Raw genomic sequence first — 19,297 nt, 5'->3', positions numbered from 1 at the left:
TCACCTTTGCCACAAACACTGTTTGTATCTCAAATACACAAACGGTCTCATCGGTGTCCCCATAACCCACCCTCCAGGACCCTGGGGCCCAATAAGCAGCCATCTGCAGACAACCTCTTTCACCACGCTCCGGCAAACATGGGCAGAGTGCGTGTGTGTTTGTGTGTGTGTGAGGGAGGCAAAAAGGGGAGGTAGAGACAGTTCAAGGGCACAAGTACTCCATCGAGTTGAGTCCAGGGAATAGCCACCACCTTCCCCGCCCCCTCCCGTGTGTGCACCAGGTGAGCACTGAGACCCGTCTTTGGTGCTCTCCTGAACACACACAGTACGGTGCACTGATTACTCCACACCACACGCGCTCTTCAGTTTGAATTTGACCCTCTGCTGCTTCGCTGCAGCCTCAGTGTGGCAGCCCCAGCCTTCTTGCCCGTGGCCCCAGCTGACTCCTGGCTCTGGCGTGGGTGGTTGGGTGGGGTGGCGTGGGGATTTGGGGGCACTGAAGCTGTCCTCTGGTGCTCTTGCAGCCCTGCCTGCTCATCCATCCTAGCCTGCCAGCCCACAGATCGATAGCTCTGCTCTCTTAATCAGGTCTCTGGTGACTGTGGGCGGACGAGTGTGTGTGTGCGTGTGTTTCTGTGTGTGGACAGAAGGTTGTGTCAGCTGGGGGCTGCACTTGTATTTCTTTCTATCTTCAGTCCTCTGACTCTTCATCATGACTGTTTATCTCAACCGCATCGCCTTGCCTCATTCTCCTCGTTGCTTCTCGCCACGACCGTATCACTTACTTCATGCCCTTTGCTGACTTTATTTTTTGCATATTAATTTCTTTCACCCACATTTTCACAGCTGTTGGTAGGAATCCAATCACTGTGACAGTCCTGCATCATATTTTTGCCTTCTTTCCCCGGCTTTACTTAAATCTCTTCACACGCTCTCTGCACACTCTGGCGGCAAGCCAGGGTTCATCCGAGAAGAGCCTCACAGCCGAGTCGGTCCCAGTACCACTGCAATTTGTCGTAACTTGTGATGAAGACAGAAGAGGTTAGACATTGTAGGAATGGAAATGAGAACCGATGAGAGGTGAGAAGAGTGAGCGGAGCGAGAGGGTTAGTCAGATGGAGTGCGGGGCATCCAGCTGTGGTGTTGTGCCTTGCTAGAGAATCCGCCTTCAGGCTCTCATTGCACCTGCGTAGCCACAGCTGCACAGACACAGTGTAACACTCTTTGGGAAAAAAAAGAGGAGGAAACAAAATAACTTCCAAAACACTTTTTAATTAAAAATTTCCAAAACTTTTTAATTTTCATATGAAAACTGTCTGTTATTCCAAGTGCATCAGTGTGTTTACAAAACTAAATCAACCCAACAGTGTTCATCGTCTTTCTCCTGATTTACCACCGCACCCGCTTTCATTTTGTTTAGTGCAGGTTTAATTAACCATGATCCTTAATTCTGGTTACACCACTCTACCACAAAAAGCTGTCATTGCGTATTCTCTGATCACACCATTTTCACCAATCAAACATCAGAATATTCCAATAAGAGCACATTTACCAAACGCTGCTTCTGGGTGCGAGCATTTTTTTAGTGGAGCGTTTGAAAATCCTGGTCATCACGATGCATGCACACCACAGCTAGCTGTTCCCCTCTCATTAATGCAGATTGAAGAGCGGACCCCTCAGTTTCGCTGGGTGCAAAACACTTCACAAAGTGTTTGAAATTTCATATTTATTTTGTTTTCCAAGAGCTGCCACAAACATTTGCAACAGATTCACATTTTTTTTTAGCTCTAAAAAGGTCCTCTACGCACCTTTCATTGTGGGAAAGTAGCATCATTTGAAAGCACACTCACAGCTGAAGTGTTTGTTTTTTTATATGATAAGTACTTCAGTAGAAGACAAAGGGTCTTCTTTTTGATTCCTGAAGACAAGAAGTTCCCTCAAGTTTGAATCAAATCTCTTGGACCTAAGTATATGACCTGGATAACAGCAAACATGTACAGAAACACTGTTTATACCACACCTTTTTGAAGCTAATTTGGCTAATTTTGTGTCGCTAACACTGTGTCTCCTTGCAGAAGTTCTGTTTAATACTGTTCCAAACAAATATCAGACTGATGATTTCCACAGTTTTCTAATGTCACAGAAGAGTAAAAAGTGGTAGACAGTTAACATGTTTGCCCAGTGACTGAATGATGGCTGAATGTCTTTGCTGTTTGAGATCGATTCGAAGTACTTCCAGTACTACTTGCTCACTGCAACTACTTGCATTTAGTTAGTTACAGATTGCAATGTGACTCCACAGGTGACCTCCAAATGTGAGGAAACCTGTCTCCCACCAATCATAGACTGACTGCACTCACTCTCAGAGAGATTGGCAAATAATTAATAACAGGGTGCAAACATATTGCAATCAATCTGCATCAGTTTCCACCAATGGGCACAAACTCTTTGTAACTGGTTGCCAGCTGGCTGTATTCCGGTTACATAGTTAAATCACCGTAGCAACAACTACTTTGTGGAGGAATTTCTGTTTCAAACCTACGAGGTTCTGCTTGTGCTGAACGTAAGAAGTTAATGTGAATTTCTGTAATCTGGCTTTCTGTGTTTGAAGACAGCAATGTATTTACAATGATATATCCTGATATATTCGATTTTTGCATTTATTTGCCAACTTGACCCCATTCACTCGCAAACTGTGAAACTGGCTGTCTCCTTTTTATTTGCCGTTTTATCAGTATTGATGCACCAATGTTGTTTTGAAGATGGCAGCTGATCGCAAGTGGTTATGATGTCGCCTCCGCTGTGTATTACATTTTACATATAAATTATATTTATAATGTATTTATAGTTGGGAATAAGTTTCCTCAAATGTTTCCACGATGTCTTTATTTACTTTTCTGCCTCCTCTCTGTCTACCTGTGTGCACTCATCTACTGAAAGAAGCAGAGAGAAACGGCCAGGATGTGATGTACACCTGCAGTTCTTTATCCAGGCACATGTATGTTGTCATGCAAGTTTTCCAGTCATGAAAAGAATAGTCGCAGGAGGTCCTTCTTGTTGACCTTGCCCATCTGATTCCTCGGCATCTCCTCTACCACCACCAGGCCTGTAGGTATGTTGTAGGGTGCCATGTGCTCCCTGCAATAAACACCACAGTTAATATGGATGTGCATGCACACAAATACACAACAACAACAAAAAGAAAAAAGAAAAAAGAGCAAACAACTGCAAAACAAAGGCTAGCCCTGTGGCGGAGTAGTCGAGATAAGGAAACGTCCTTCATACACTCTGCTGTTCTTCTCCCTTAATATCCCCAATTCGCCTTCCAGACACAGACAATCCCCCTTCGTACAAAAACAATATAATCACTGCAAGATGAAATAAAAAAATAAAAATAAACAAATAATAAAAAGGGAAAACAGAAGGCTGTGATAATTAAAAGTGTTTTATTTTTTTCCGTTTTGAGTGCCTGGTTGTTACGTCAAGTCTTGAAGCCCGGAGCTTTTTTTATTATCTTCTAACCTAGTTTGTTTGTTTGTTTGTGCGGACGCACGGGTGCTTTGGTGTGCAATCCAGTTGTGCGTGTGTGCGAGCATAATGGCTGATACGACCGCCATCAAACACTCCTTTCAGCAGATGTCCGCGTGTTTCTGACTGAGTGAGTGAAGTGTGGTCATACACGCATACGTACACGTCTCTGTAACGGGGGCTTGCTTGCTCGTGTCACCGATTTCTCCAGGGCAACGTGTTCCTGTGTGTCTGCGTGCACGGGTGCGCGCGCATAAGCCTGAGTGTTCGAGGCGGTGTGAGGCAGTGAGGGTGAGACAGAGATTCAGACTGACAGCTGAAGCCAGGGCACTGAAGAGTGAGCATCCATCTACTTGTTTATGTCTCATTTTATCTCTTTCTCTCTCTCCCCTACACCCAGGCCTCAGCAGAGGGCTGTGTGCTGGCACTGTCTGTCTTCTGGGAGGACCCCTGGCTGCAAACACTGTGTGTGTGTGTGTGTGTGTGTGTGTGTGTGTGTGTGTGTGTGTGTGTGTGTGTGTGTGTGTGTGTGTGTGTTAACCTGAGTCACAGGCAGTAGTTGTAATCTACCATACTGGACCAGCAGGCGATAGCAGTGGGATCTAACATCCATACACCATATGGAGCTCACAGCAGTACACACACACACACACACACACACACACCCACCCCGCTCTAAAAGAATTCAGTGATGTAAATAAATGACACTGGTGGGTTGTAGAAAGTGTGGAGGACAAAAACAGATGGTGGGAAAGTGAAGAAAAGGGTGTAAAAGAGAGTGAGAGCAGATTTTTTATGAAAACAGACTGGAGGAGATAAAAAAAAAAAAAGACTGTTTGTGTCACTGCAATGTGGAGGGTGAATGTCACCAGTAACTGTCTCTAGCAGACAAAATAAACTCAGCTGACATTTAGGAAGCGAGGTGAAAAAAACAAACTGTTAGGTAGCAGGACAAAGTCCTCTGTAATAATCATTTGTTCGCTTCCGCCACATCATCTTCTTTTTCATCTCCCTCATTAGTCCATCTCTGGCCTCTCTTTCTCTCACATCCTTTGCTATTGATCTGGGGACTTGAAGGCCAGTCACTGGGGATGTGTGTGCTGAACTGCTCAGAGACCTACACAGTCTGAATTAGGTGCCTCCATTTGGTCCACTAAACTACATATAATTGAACTAGTAGTTTAGCTTTCAGTTCTAAGGTCTAACATATCAAGACATAATGAAAAAAAAAATCTGGGCCTTTCCAGGTCCTGAAATTAGGCAATCACAATGTCAGATGAAGAACAAAACATGTCATTATTTATTTAGCAAAAATAAAGTGCACCTCATGATTCAGTAGCTTTCAGAACTACCTTTAGCAGCAATAACTTGAAGCAATGGTTTTCTGTATGACTTTATCAACCTCTCACATTATTGTGGGAGAACTCTGGCCCACTCGTCTTTACAATGCTGCTTCAGTTTATTGAGGTCAGTGAGCGTTCATTCATGCACAGCTCTCTTAAGTTCCCACCCCAGTATTTAAACCAGGGCGAAGTATGGACGTTGGACCATTGCAATGCTTTCTTTTATCTTTTCAGTCACTCTGTTGCAGATTTGCTGCTGAGCCCGGATCCCTGTCCTGTTGCATGACTCAGGATGGGCCAAGCTGTCAGACAGATGGCCTCACATTTGACTCTAGCATACTTTCATGGTTGACTCAGTGCCATACTTGTTGAGTCTGCTCCTAATTGTACTGTCATGAACGTTAACATTTAACATGCTAACCGTTCTTCTTTTTTTTAAAGGAGGTCCCTTGTAGTTTAGTAGCAATTCAAGCAGTTCAATTCTTTTCTCTATTTAAATGAAGGATTTTTTAACTTTTATTTTAACATTGCTGTTCTACTGTAATTGGACCTCCTTTTACAAGCCCCACCCACTGTTTATTCATCTCCTGCAAAGGCACGGTGATTAATTCGTTAGCACTGCTTGTGCTCACACAGTGACAAAGTCATCAGGCATAAAACATCCCGAATCTCAAATCACCATGGCCACACAAATGCATAACACTGACTACCTCTGCTGAGAAGGCCCGATTAGGAGGATTTTGTTGCTACAATGTTACTTTTTGTTTTATATTTTATATATTTTTATTTGAACTATTTCTTCAAAGCAGCTTTATAAAACCAGATTTCTTCATTGGGTAGTTTGATTTTAGATCAATTACTTCTAGTATGAAGTAATAGGTTAATTGCAAAGCTATGCCTTCAAAGTAGTTTCCCCAGCACTGAGCAGAACTGACAAAGAGCTGTGAAGACTGTCCTTTTAAATCAGCTTTAGAAGACTTAACAAAAACACGGTCCTGTAATAATAATGGGATACGATGGTCTTTTTGGAGTTTGTTTTTGTGGATTCAGGATGATGGATTAGTTGTAAGTTATTCAGGTCACAATCTCCACTGGTGGTATGAGCTTGGAGTCCCTCTGGGCTGCAAAGCACTTTTAAAGGTGGCAGGTGGTCCAGTGGCTAGTGATGTTACATCTCTGTTTTTTCAAAAGCAACACTTTGCTTAAAAAAAAAATCAAAGCTTTGCTGTTTAAAGTCCAACACCAGTTGAAACACCAGTTTAAAGCAATAAATCCATGTTTTTTCTCATATGACTGGGGTTCTCTCTGTAATACTGCAGTGTCTTTGTGTTACATTATAAACATTGTAAGACTGAACTACTACTGTGAACTGGATCTCGATATATGTATAAAAACAGAATAGAATTATTTTGCTCTATTAGACACCAAAACACATTTCCCAGTAATTTATAATGCTGTAAGAAAAAAAAATCACCCTGAATAGACCAGTCTTGACAAGTGTTAAAGTAAACTGCACAATTAGAATATTCACAATGCAAAGTCCATGTTTTAATAAAGTCTGCCTCTACTTGGACGTGTTTATCTGGTGAACAGAGTGCATTACTGCAAAAGCAGAGCCACCTTACACTTTTCTGACAGTTCACATATTTGCCTGAAAGAAAATACAGCATGCATTTTCACACAGTGTGGATGTTAATATCAGCATAGCCTTAGACAGTGAAGAATAGTACAGGTTTATGCAAAAATGTGGAAAATATAGCTATATGTAGCCTGTCAACAGCAATGTATTAGCTGGATATCAAAATAAAAGCAGGTAAACACACAATGACTTTCACCCTGTGACAGCTGGGATAGGCTCCAGTCCCCCCCATGACCTGAATTGGATAAGTGGATAAGTGGGTAAGAGAGTGGATGGATTTTATGCACATAATGCTTACTTTTGTCTGCCTTACATTTTTGCCTTCCTGACTCAAGCTCAAAGGTGTCAGTATCTCCTCACCGGATCTTGCTCACTTGCTAGGTGAATGTGTAAACCACTACATCGGTTGGTATGTGCATAATAAGAGACATAATTCATTAGAAAGCTCCAAATAAAAGTGTACAAAGCAAAGGTTATTCAGCTGAAAGTCACAGTACCTTGCCCAGGTCTTCAATTCTGGCAAAGTCATACTTTTGCCCCTCTTCAGCTGCACTACAGCAGTGACTTTTTGACCCCAGGTGGCATCTGGGGCTCCAATCACAGCAACATCTACAATATTAAATATGACAAAAAAAAAAAAAATCAGACAAACTCCTTTATTTTTGTCTTGCGCTACAGCAAAAGGACACCAAACTCAGTTTTGATGAGTTATTTTCAGCACATAGGTGCTGGATATTAACAGTGATCAAATGGTTGAGGTGCTGATTCAGGGCTTTAATTACATGTGTTTTACAGTGGTGACATTACTTCATTCCACTTACCCGTGATGTCTGGATGAGCCAGAAGGTGACGCTCCACATCGAGCGCGCTGATCTTGTAGCCACCACTCTTGATGATGTCGACACTGGTGCGACCCATGATCCAATATACGCCGTCTTTATACACAGCGGTGTCTCCTAGAATACAGACAGGACCATACAAGGAGGACAATGTGATGTAAGCGAAACACAGGGAAAAATACAGTCATAATTTTCTGGAACACCATTTCTATAAGAAGAAGTTATTAAGCCCAATTACAATATATATAACTAAAAACAAGGCTGATAATGAACTCAACTAAAAAATTAAGTAATATTTTTTATAGCTAAGAATAGGGAATGTAGGGTATGTAAACTTGTATCTGTGGGTAAGAGAGCGTGTGTGTTTGAGACACAGAAAGTCAGATAACAGTGGATGGATGAGTGTTTAAGTTGCCCCATCCTCCAGACATACATCCTCCACAGACCCACGCACACTCATACATAAGTTTCTGGGGGACAGGTGTGGGGGAAGGCGAGTACAGTATGTGGGATGAGGGGCGCAGCTGCGCTCGTGTATGACGAGCTGGGGAAATGGGTCAGTATGGATCAGTGGGGAGAGATTAGGGAGAGAAAAATGGACGGAGGAGGGAAGGAGAAGAAGCCTGAAAATAAGGACCAGGAATATGTTCTTTAGCAGAATTACAGTGGGGCTGTCCACAGCTGATACAGAGAGTGGACGTAAGTGTCTGAGACACTGTGATGAAGTGACGTCTAGCGGTTAATTTGGATGAATAGGTTAAAAGGTCAGCAAAGGTCAGGGACAGTTCAAATATGCAAAGTGAACCTTTAAGTCTTAAAGCCAGCTGTGATGTTAGAAAATCCGACTCTTTTTCACACATTTATTATGACAACTTTTCACATCTTCCAGTTTTCATCGTGCTCAGCTGGGTTTTTTCTCTATCCAGGAAGTGGCTAGGTGGAGTTGGGAAGCTTGTTTGCATGAACCAGCAAGATCTGGGCTGAGCAGAGAGCAAAGTGCATAAAGGACTGCCATCTGGGTTATTTCTCTCTCTTTCTTCTTGGGCTCCTGGCCTCTTTTCCTCGTGTGTCTTTGGTTTGCTCTTCCAAACCAAAGACACAAAGACCCATCTATACATCTCATAATTTCAAAACTGTCCCTGTGAAGTTTCTAAGCAAACAGAAACTCTGGGAATTTGATACTTTCTGCCAAGAAACAGTCCTCTCAGTAAATGCTCGGTAAAAATGCCACACTCTTGATTTTATTCTTATTTTTTCTATTAGCATATTCATTAGTGAGCTTTAGAGATGCTTATAAACAGATTTAGCACTTTGTCCTGAGGATGTCATGAGCTCAGATTTTCACTACATGATTATTATGACCAAAAGAATTCTCAATAAGGACATTATTGTGATGGCCATAGAAATCTTTAATTTACTTTTTATGTGTTTAGCGTCCTAGTGACACAAAGGTGGGAACACCTTGGAAACTACCAGGGTTGGTATGGAAAAAACTGTAGTTTCTGTCTGGCTGGCAAGTGGCTGCTGGCAGCTGTTGTGAAACCAATTGCTAAAGCCTCAGTCACACAGGGCTTGGTCAGTGAACCCTCCAACATCCACAGGTTGTTAGGGAAGAATCTAAAGGTACATTTGATCACAAAGAGGTAATACAGCCATGCCTTGAAAACCTCTATGTGATTGCTTTTTTGTGTTACTTTTCTGTGCATACTATACTACAATATCCCCGCTACACATGTGTCCTTCAGGTGTACTCTGCACCCGAGACTTAGGAAAAACACGACTTGGACATCAGTTGTTCAGTCTCCACAGCATCTGTTTACACATCTTGCAAGTTAGTATAAACCTATCCTTAAGATGCCACACAAATTATATATGATGTTACTGCACATGATATCACACCTTTCCTTTTGTTCCCTGTTAAAGTAAATGGTTGCTGGCTGTAGCTTCATATTGATTAAAATGGTGTCAGCAGTTTAACTCACAGTAAAAAAGTATATACGTTTATTCCCCAAAATGCTGAACAATTCTGAGGGACATAGTTGCACTTGTAAGCTTTACACAGCGCCCCTCAGCATTGCAAAAAACCCGAGTGTTGCTCAGTTAAGAACATTTAAGGTAAAGCTGTGCGTGTTTGCAGACTGTAGCTGAAAAATATGGAGTCAATAAAAGAAAACAACTGCACCTGCCTCACCTGGAATCAACACGAAGCATTGTAGGAGAGGGATTACATTTTGATGGTGGTCTGTTTTTACTGTCATCTTCCACCTGTCCTCTATTCCATCACTTAGTCTGTACTGCTAACCCCATATCCCTCCATCCGTCTTACCTATACGTCCATGTTTTCAGCTTCTCCAGCTCCAGTGCCACACAAACACAAACAAACTATGTTTTCTTACGTTTTCAATTCTATTTTTATGCTTCATTTTTTTTCTAACTACCTCTCAAACATCTCTCATCACATCTTCTGTTTCCTTCTCTCCACCTCTCTTCCTGTCTCCTCTTCCCCCCTCTTGCCTCTCCACCTCAGCATCAATAGAGGGCCCATCTGTTCCCATACATCATGCACTTCATTTCAGTTTATTAGCTGGGATAAATCATAAATATTTCATTATACATCACGGGCGGCTGTCGCCTGCACACCGACAATTTATCACCGCTGCCCTCTCTGCCGGCTTGCCACGGCGGCTATAAGCTTTCCAGTCTATTAAACAAGATTGATACAGTGTGTAAATTTAGATATTGGGAATTTCTTCACAGACCACTGCTCCGCACTGATAGGCCAGGGTAACAGGAGGGAGGAAAGGGAGGATGGAGGGAGAGGGGGAGAAAGTAGAGAGGCGAGCTGAGGAGCTGGTTTGGTGTTAACACCACTATCAGGGTAGTTACAGTTTCCCCTCTTTAAGATGAGGGGCAAAAGAAGAAGAAAAAAAAAAGCTGAAATAATTTGGTTTCAGCCATGTAGCTCTCTCATCTTATGCAAACAGATATGGAGAAATGAGCAGTTTACATGCACACTGATAAAGTGTTTGAGTGTCCTGCGTGGGCGTGTGTGTGTGCAAATTGAAACAGATAAAAAATACAATAAAATCAGTACATCTAGTTGTAGCGTCAAGGAAGAGAAGCTGCATTACAAAAGGGTTTGAAAAGGAACACTCAGACAACATAGTTGAATTGAGTTTGAAGTACTTATACAGGACTCTTTGACCTTGTCTCTTTCAGGAGAATGAAGTAACGAGGGATAGAACAACATGTTTGGAGAGACGCACAAGTGGGAATAGCGATTGGAGAACACAGACTGATAAAAGAGGAAAGAAGGGCGGGAGCGGGATTGTTGGGAACTGTGTTACTAGGACGTACATTTACACACACAAATATACACACACGCGTACTGTATGTACTCACACACGCACACAATCACTACTTCAGGCATCAGAGACTCTCCGCCATTATGTGTTATGGCGTCTGAGGCAGATATGGCCGAATGGCTTTCTTAATTAAAACGATAAGAAGCCTAATTGCACTGGGCTTTCATCTCATTCTGAGGCATTAAAGAAAGTGAAGGCACACAGTGTGAAAAAAAGAAATAAAAATAGATCAAGAATTTAACTGAGGATGGAGGGTCAGAGGAAACTTCCACAGTGTCTTTCAGAAAACCAGGAAAATGACATTAGAGGGTTTTGCAGAAGCAGAATGAAAAAACATCAAATTATTTCAAACCAATAACAAGAAAAACAGCATCGTGAGGAGAGGTGAGCTACGAGCAGCTGCAATATTTCCAACTATTTGCCAAGATTACAGTAAGGCAGAAATTGCCTTTGGAAGGTGACTCATTTATTTAAAAAAAAAAAAAAGAATCACTTTCATTCTTGCTGTGATATTTTTGCACAATAAAAATAAGATTTTGTCGGTGATATCCTTGACATATGCAGGAAAACCAAACATATTATACTGAACAAACTGTAGGAAAAAAAGTGGAGAAATGAAGGGGATCAAACATTTGTAAAGTTAACTAAAAGAAGCTGGTGTATGTTTTTCATGGTATGATACAGTTGACAGAGCTGATATACACTGTATGGACAGGCTGGGGTTGGTTGGGGCCCCTTAGTTCAGTCACATAGGCCTGCAGACTGGTCTGCAACCTCCAGTTGCTAGGGAAAAAATGTGTATTCTGAGATTGGCTGGCAAGTGTTTCCTGGAGATTGCTCGCTGTTCCCAGGTGATCGGCTGCACCAAAAACAGAGAAAGTTTTTGTCTTCAGAGTAAAAGTAAAAGGCCTCACTACTACAACCAACACATGCCAAAAGCTGCAACTTTCACTTTGAAGGCAAGCATTCTCACACTTTTCAGACTTTCATTACCACTATGTGGTAGTGAAACTGAGACCAGTTGGTATCTTCCATGCAAACTACAGGTGATCATGTGCTACCGAACAAAGCAGTTTCACTAATAAACCGCAGTAACCAGGGATTCACTGACATCTGTTAGACCAGGGGTCTGCAACCTTTTACACCCAAAGAGCCACTTGGACCCGGTTTCCACGCAAAAGAAAACACTGGGAGCCGCAAATACTTTTTGACATCTAAAATGAAGATAACACTGTATATATTGTTTTTTACCTTTGTGCTTTGTGTGAACAACTAAGGTGTGTTGCTTATGAAATCCATGAAGTGCTACAGAGAAAATTACATTTTATTTACGTAATTAACACATTTTGAACTCTTAAAGAAATATAACAAAAGGAAAGACACCCAGCTGAACTAAAATGATCCATGTAGCAAACAAAAACTGTTGTCAGCTGCCACCCTTATATCGCCTTTGGGCTGTTGGAGCCTTGACCTGACTCTTAAAAAATAATTGGAAAAAAGCACTATGCTGCTGAAAAATAGATATTTGCAAAATTCTGCCTAAATATGTATTTTACCTGGTTAACGCGTGCGGCGGGGCGTGGTTTGCAGCGCCGCTGCAGGGAGTCGGACGCACCTGAGCGACACCCGCAATCACGCCTCGCCGCCTTTACGTCTGCGCTATCTGTGCTGTTGTGTTGTTGGTGGTCTATGTCGGGCTGTGAGCTGAAAAGCTACAGCCGGCTGTATGCGTACAGCAACCGTGTGTGAAAAGTGCTCAATAAAGAGGTGCTCAAAAGCGTGTTCATGGAAACATCGTCGGGTCTGCCGTGATATGTTTACAATGGGACTTCTGCTCCTGAACCTCTGCGCACAGAGTCCGCAAATCGGGGATATACGAAGTCAGTTTACTCACGGTGTTTGTCTTTATCATAGTTCACGGTGGAGAACAGCTGCTGACATAATGTGGATCCGAAGATCCATAATTGGCCTACCTGGGGTTGAAAGTCTCGATAAATGCACGGCGTTTCGGCGGGTATACCGGCTTCCGCGAGTGTGACTCTTATTTTGAGCGATGAAAAAAATAATAGAATATAATTTTATTTTTATATTTCAAAATCACAACAATCTTCCAATTTAGAACTACGAGTTAAAAAGAACTAACATAAATAAAATACACTTCAGCTAAATACTTCTAATTTATTTTCCCAAACCACGCGGAGCCGCAGTATAAGGACTAAAGAGCCGCATGCGGCTCCGGAGCCGCGGGTTGCCGACCCCTGTGTTAGACCTTTATGAATGATCTCACAGAGCTGCCAGTAACCGCTGGCTGCCACTTACAAACCTGTTAGGGAATTCACATTTTTCTGTTGTGGTTGCTAACAGGTCTTACCTGAGGCCTTACCACGATATTTTAAACAATTCTGTGTATCCAACTTCATGAGAACAGTTTACCCTTCTCTGTCTCACTGTTGGAGAGTTCCTAAAAAGTTGGAAGTTGGAATTTCTGAGTTGTCAGTCAGAACTGGAATCTGGAATTCCCCCTCGACTCGGATTTCCCACCTGGAAAGTCGGAGAAGCCCCAGCAACCCCGAGTTAACAATCCAAGATGGCGGCACTGAGCAGTCATAAAACTATAAAACTGTTCATCTGCACTGCCACCGTTGTGTATTTATGACTGCCTAAATAAGCAATAAACAGCGCACTGACCAGCCTCCACCCATGAATGTGCTGCAGCAGTTTTTAAATTAAAAGTATAAACAGAAACAAGTATTGTGATCCTATTTTTATATAGGATTTTATAATCCTACTTTTACTTCCTTTTTCTGGAACATGCTAAATTTGGAGTGATGTCACTCCCGAGTTTCGACATCTGAAGTCCGAGGTATTTGGAACACGGTATGTGCCCCAGTGCACAAAGCAAAATCCTTAAAGGCATGGTTGGATAAGTGTGGGGGTGTAGATGAACTTTACTGCCCCACACAGACGCTTGTGCAACTCCACTGAACATCTTTGGAAGGAACTAGAATGGAGAATGAAAGCCAGGCCCTCGTGTCCAACACTATACAAATCTAAGTTATTATTATTTTTGTTATTATTGACCTCATAAATGCTCTTCTGGATGAAAGGTTACAAAATCCAGCAGGATGGTGTCCCAGAATTGGGAAGCTGTTACAGATCCAAAACGAGGAGGGTGGGTCACATCCAAATTTGCCTATGAATTTAGATTGGGATGTCATAATAGCTGCTGTAGGTGGATAAATATTTTTTTTGTATGTTGTTATAGTTCAAGAAAGACAAAGCAGTAAATTAAGGGCACACTCACAAGGACGTGTAGTTATGTTTCACTAAAACTTAACGCAGTTTACTCAGCCTGGAGCTTAAATTTAGTCCAGGAACGACAGGAAAGGCCTTCCTGCACAGGGCTGTTGTCTCAACCCATCAAACAAACTGTTTGCCTCTCTTGCCGACTACCCACTCAACAAACACTCAGTGATGACAGGGAAGCAGAACAGGGGCTCCATGCTCATCTTCCTTACATCAGGAAATGTGACAAGATTCAAAGGTCTCTTCTATCTTTAAAACTTTTCCTAAATTATTAATCCCCCTCATTGATGCTGCCTGTGCCTTAAAAATGATGCACTTACACCCATTTTTTCCACACAACAATCCAGAATGACACAAAGACACACAGACAAAGTCTAGACGTGTTACTTTTCTAAGACAAAAAACGTGCGAAAGAAAAGGTCAGAGTGTGACATATGACAAAGGCCAACACTGCAGAAACAGTTCAGTCTGCCGCCACTAGCATCACTGCTAGAGGTGCCGGGGAATGAAAGAATGAAAGAGAGAGACAACTAAAATTTCACAGAAACTGTTTTTGTAGAGGTGACAGAAGTCATCTCTTAGCTTGCCAGCACCTTCTAGCACCATAAGAGATTTCTGCTGCTACGGGAACAGACAGAAATAAGTGTTTGTAATTCAGTGTGGTTTGAGTGTGACCTTGATCTAAGTACCATGCACTTGTGTTTGTGTGCACGCCCCACTCAACCCTGGAGATGTGGCTGGCATTTCACTTCCTGTAAAGTGTACACTTTCAGTGATAAAATGAAAATCTGTTCACATTCACATTTGAGCCCATTCTGGCTTGTAGTTTAAGCTTTAAAAAAGGTTAAAAAAAAACAAACCCCAACACAACGTGAGTTGGGAAGGGTATGGAATAAATAAATCTTATAGACATTCACACTCTCAAACAGCCTGAGCTTCTGGCTGATAGGGACTTACTTGTAAACATAATACTGACTTCAACATTAAAAACTTTAGTCATGTTAAATATGAACATCCAAGTCATAAATGGATGGACACGGTCAGCGACTATACTCAAGCACACTGTGGCATTTAAATGACGCTCAAATTCTGAGCCTATCATCTGAATGTCAAAGCAGACAGACTCATCAGAAAAAGGAAAATCTTTTCCAGTCTTCTGTTGTCCAATTATTTGTTCGTCTGTGCAAATTGTACTCTTAGTTTCCTTAGGTTCCTGTAGTTTGCTGTAGCCTATCTGCTTTAAGGTTCAGAGGTGCTCTTCTTCATACCTTGGAAACAAAAACTCGTCATTTGAGTTACTGTTTCGTTCTGATCAGCTTTAAGTCTTGGCAGTGATTCCAGCTTCACGCAAAATATAGACGTTGGGATAGTTAATGCTGTAAGTGATATGAACCCAGATTCAAGTCTGATGTTTAAGGTGATAAGAATACTTAAATTTCACCTCGATGTCCTCATGGCTGCAGATTCCACATGCTGTAAAGGTGACGTCTTTAGCTGCCCTCTCTTTGACCTTCTATCGTCACTATTTACAGCCACCAATAGCCACTAGACAGGCTGCTCTGTAGGTGTTACACCTAATTAATTTTAATTAAGTGCCCTCAATCTACAGCATAGTCCCGTCCTCTGTATATCAATTCTGAATACACCAGTGTAGGTGGATGCAAACTTTAAAAAACAAAAACAAAAAACAGATATAAAATTTCAAAAAAGACTCCAAAACTCAAAAGTGTTTTTCCTTCTGATTTTTTTTTTGTAGCGCTGTTATTTGACAGACATAGAGTGTTTATACATGCCTCTACATGAGCATCGCTGAAGTGCTGAACTTGAGCCTGATGAGGAGACGCTTCTCCTCTGCGGGAAGGTACAAGTGGAGTCAGGGTCTTTCAACCCATTCAGCACAACCTAAACTCTCACACTGCGGGTCAAAACTGAGCGCCCTCCATCACCGTGGAGAGGAGAGCCTTATCTGCACAAGATGAGACAGGTCTAAATGTGTCATGCCTCTTCAGAGAGTGACTGTAAACACTTAGCATATATGAATATTAATGTTCCACATTAAAGCCCCGATGCCTAGATGGAAGTCTTAATGAGGATAAATAACAGACAGCCAAGCACCAAAATCTCAGCTCTGACATTATTTATCATCCTTAACTTTTGTCACAGCTCCTTTTTTAGTAATTAATATCATACAAGAAAGCACTTTGCACTTGGATGAGTGATCTAATTTGTTTAATATAATGCAATTAAAAGAGCTTGAATTGCTTTATGTTAATGTTACTGATTATATTCCTGGCTGGACTGCCTTTCTCAAAGCAGATAACAGGCTGAAGTTGAGGATTGATGTCTGTCTCAGATCTGCCGCGTTCATCAAGGAAATTTAAGTGCTGTTTACAAGCATCCACACTCCACCGAGTCACACAAATCTAGTCTCATTCAAGACACAGTTTTCCCTTTGCCACTTTGGATTCATACCAACTCTTGCCTCTTTGCCTTTCCCCAGAACAGACAGGTGAGCGAGGTAAGAAAAAGAATCAAGAGGGAACTTTTAAAATATTTTATGCATCTTCAGCTTACCAAAAACCCCAGAAAAAAAACCCATCCTGTACATATGGTGTTTATTTACCTGCAACTAGTATTAATAAAACAATGGCCAACATGCGTCGACGTCTCAGCTGTAAAGTTGCGCGGATGGCTGTTTGATCAAAGTGTTGTGGGGAGCGGGGGTGTTGGATGAATCCCGTAGGGAGCACTGACATTGGAGTTAGGAGGACACAATGTAACTTGGGGTGAAATATGACATTGGGAACACAGAGAGGGATGGAGGCAGGAAAGAGGAGAGAACAGCTGGAAGCAAAAGACCAATGCACAAATGACTAGTGAAGGCTCTGCAGGATATGAGCCACACTCCTGTTTGTCTGTCTGCTGAGAATTTCCCCTGCAGATCTAAAGCTCACCTTTAAAGCTGAGGTTACATCTCTCTTGGTTGCACACAAGCACACGCAAACAGACACGCACACCCATACTCAATCAAATGTGTCCTAACACTCATGTCTGGTGAAATGAGATTCTGAAAAACGAAGCCCTGCATCATAATACAAATATGGTAGATGCCAAAAACAAAAAAACCCCCAACCAAGTCCAAATTCATATTTTAACCACATTTGCAGCTTTTAAAAGAGCCATTTACCTCACATTAAAACTAAGATTCCCATTTGTTTCAAGCAATTTCCCATTAATGTTGCCGAATGAAAGACCAGACTTCATGAAAGGATTGAGAGGCAGTAACACAACAGGACCATCATGAAAGACAGCCTCTCTCAAAAAACCCCTGATGTTTCTGCAGTTATTCTTCAGCTGCTAATTTGAGGTGGAAAATCTTTGCTGCAAAAAGTGGAACCTGCTGATGGCAGACTTGGAAAATCTCCAAGTAATCCAATCTTGTGAACAAAAACAGCTTTGATAAACTGAATGTTTCAGCTCCCCAAAAATCACAGTGAAATAAACAAAAACCTGCTGGACTGAATGATCAGCTCGCTGTATGGTGGGTCAAAGTCACTAAAACATATCAATAACAGAATAGACCCATTTATTCATTCAACCATTCATCTCTTCATCCCTGTCTTTAAGAAGCCAGCTGAGAGATACAATCTTTGCAGCGTGTCCTGGGACTGCCCCGGGATTTCTTCCCAGTAGGATATGCCTGAAATACCTCACCTACAAGGCATCCTAGTCAGATACCTGAGACACCTTAATTGGCTCCTTTCCTTTTGTGGAGGCTCTACACTGAGTCCCTCCCGCATGACAGAGCTCCCGACCCAATCTATAAGGGAGAGCCCAGACACCTTTTAGATTAAATTCCTTTCCACCGTTTGTATCTGCGGTCTTATTCTTTTGGTCACTACCCAGAACTCGTATCCAGATCACTGCAACAGGCTGGTACATCATCCATGTTACTACGACGCCACACCAATCTGTCTGTAAAATTCTTGCTTCATGGAGGTCTCACTTGTCAACAAGACCCTATGACGCTCTTCCACTGGGGCATCAACTCATTCCCAACCCCGAGTGGGCATGCCACACTTTTCCAGTGTGTCAGCCAAAACAGCCCCACAGCATCCAGAGCCTGAAGAAACCTAAATCTCATCCAGCCCAGGGGCTCAGTCAACATTTTTTTTTAATTTAATGTTTTTGTTTTACTATTTGGGTTATTTAAGGCAGCTGACTAGCTTGCGTGTTTGTTTTCTGTCACAATGTTTAAAACGATTCATACAAAAATCTGTTTTTGTATCTCTGAAAAGCTGCTGGGAGCTCATGAAAGTTGCCCTAATAAACACCTTTCACACAGTTATGTAATTAAATAATTTAACCTCTCTGGGGCTAATAGTCAGATTCCAAGCTCAGTTTGATCCCAACTGCTCTCTGCAGCACAGCCAAACTTCTTATTAGTGAAATAAAAAATTCAAAAACAGCTAATGCTTAAGCTTCTCTTTCTTCCCATGAGTTCTGACTAATTTATGCATTCATAAATTACTCTTGGAGGAGTTCTGGGTTTTGTTTGTTGGCATCAACTAACAACTAACGAGCAAATCTGAAGCAACGCTTTCAGTCTCTCTTCTCACTGCTTCCATTGCCTTGCTGTATCTATATGTGTACAATAAATGGAACAACAAATGCTCTTACAGGCTTACTGGGTCAAGATGAGCTTTCTTTTTAGCTCTGGACAGCAGACAGACTGTATTGTAGAGCACAAAAGGAGGGCTAAAAAAAAAAAAAGTGAGAAGGGATCAATGTGCTCAGAGATGTTTGTGAAGATGAGTGGAAAGAGAGAGCGCTTAGGTGACAGCTTCCCTATCGAGCTGTCAATCACACTACACAGCACCTGTTAACTCTGGAGAAGACACCTTTGGCCAGCCGAGAACCTATTGATCTAAACTCCCACGCGTTCCCTGCTTCTCAGATTTCACATTTCTTTTCCCATCTCTCTTTGCTTTGTCAGTCTCCCCTGTTAGCATTGTTTTTGCAAAGTTCAAACTGAATTTTTTTAAAGACATTTTCTCCTCTTGCACAAAGCAATTGTGGCTAATCTAAAATATGCATTTTTTTCATTATGAATATCGAGGGCTGGTGTGTGTATTTTTCCTAACAGTCTTCCTAATGAGATACATTTAATCTAAAAATAATGAACCCAACCAAACACTGTACATTAACTCTGTTGCCTTTCGACCTACACGATGTCTAATGCAAAGTTATTATCATTTTCTATTTTCTTATTCATTT

At 41.8% G+C, this 19,297-nt stretch overlaps 1 protein-coding gene across 3 annotated transcripts in view; it reads right to left on the bottom strand.

Moving 5' to 3' along the window:
- Positions 1-1,252: 1,252 nt before the first annotated feature.
- The window catches only part of acsf3 (acyl-CoA synthetase family member 3), a 37,821-nt gene continuing 19,776 nt past the window's right edge, over positions 1,253-19,297 (bottom strand). For all 3 annotated transcript variants that reach the window (XM_005466914.4, XM_005466915.3, XM_013271684.3), the window contains 3 exons: positions 7,332-7,466; positions 7,008-7,119; positions 1,253-3,138 (listed from right to left, as the gene is read on the bottom strand). In XM_005466914.4, coding sequence (XP_005466971.1) covers positions 3,024-3,138; positions 7,008-7,119; positions 7,332-7,466 — 362 coding nt within the window. In that variant the 3' untranslated portion in view covers positions 1,253-3,023. The remainder of the gene's footprint in view (positions 3,139-7,007; positions 7,120-7,331; positions 7,467-19,297) is intronic.

Source organism: Oreochromis niloticus, linkage group LG1, assembly GCF_001858045.2.
Source record: "Oreochromis niloticus isolate F11D_XX linkage group LG1, O_niloticus_UMD_NMBU, whole genome shotgun sequence".
Taxonomy (NCBI): domain Eukaryota; kingdom Metazoa; phylum Chordata; class Actinopteri; order Cichliformes; family Cichlidae; genus Oreochromis; species Oreochromis niloticus.
Note: the sequence above shows the minus strand (reverse complement) of the source record. Positions and strands in the feature narration are given on the sequence as shown.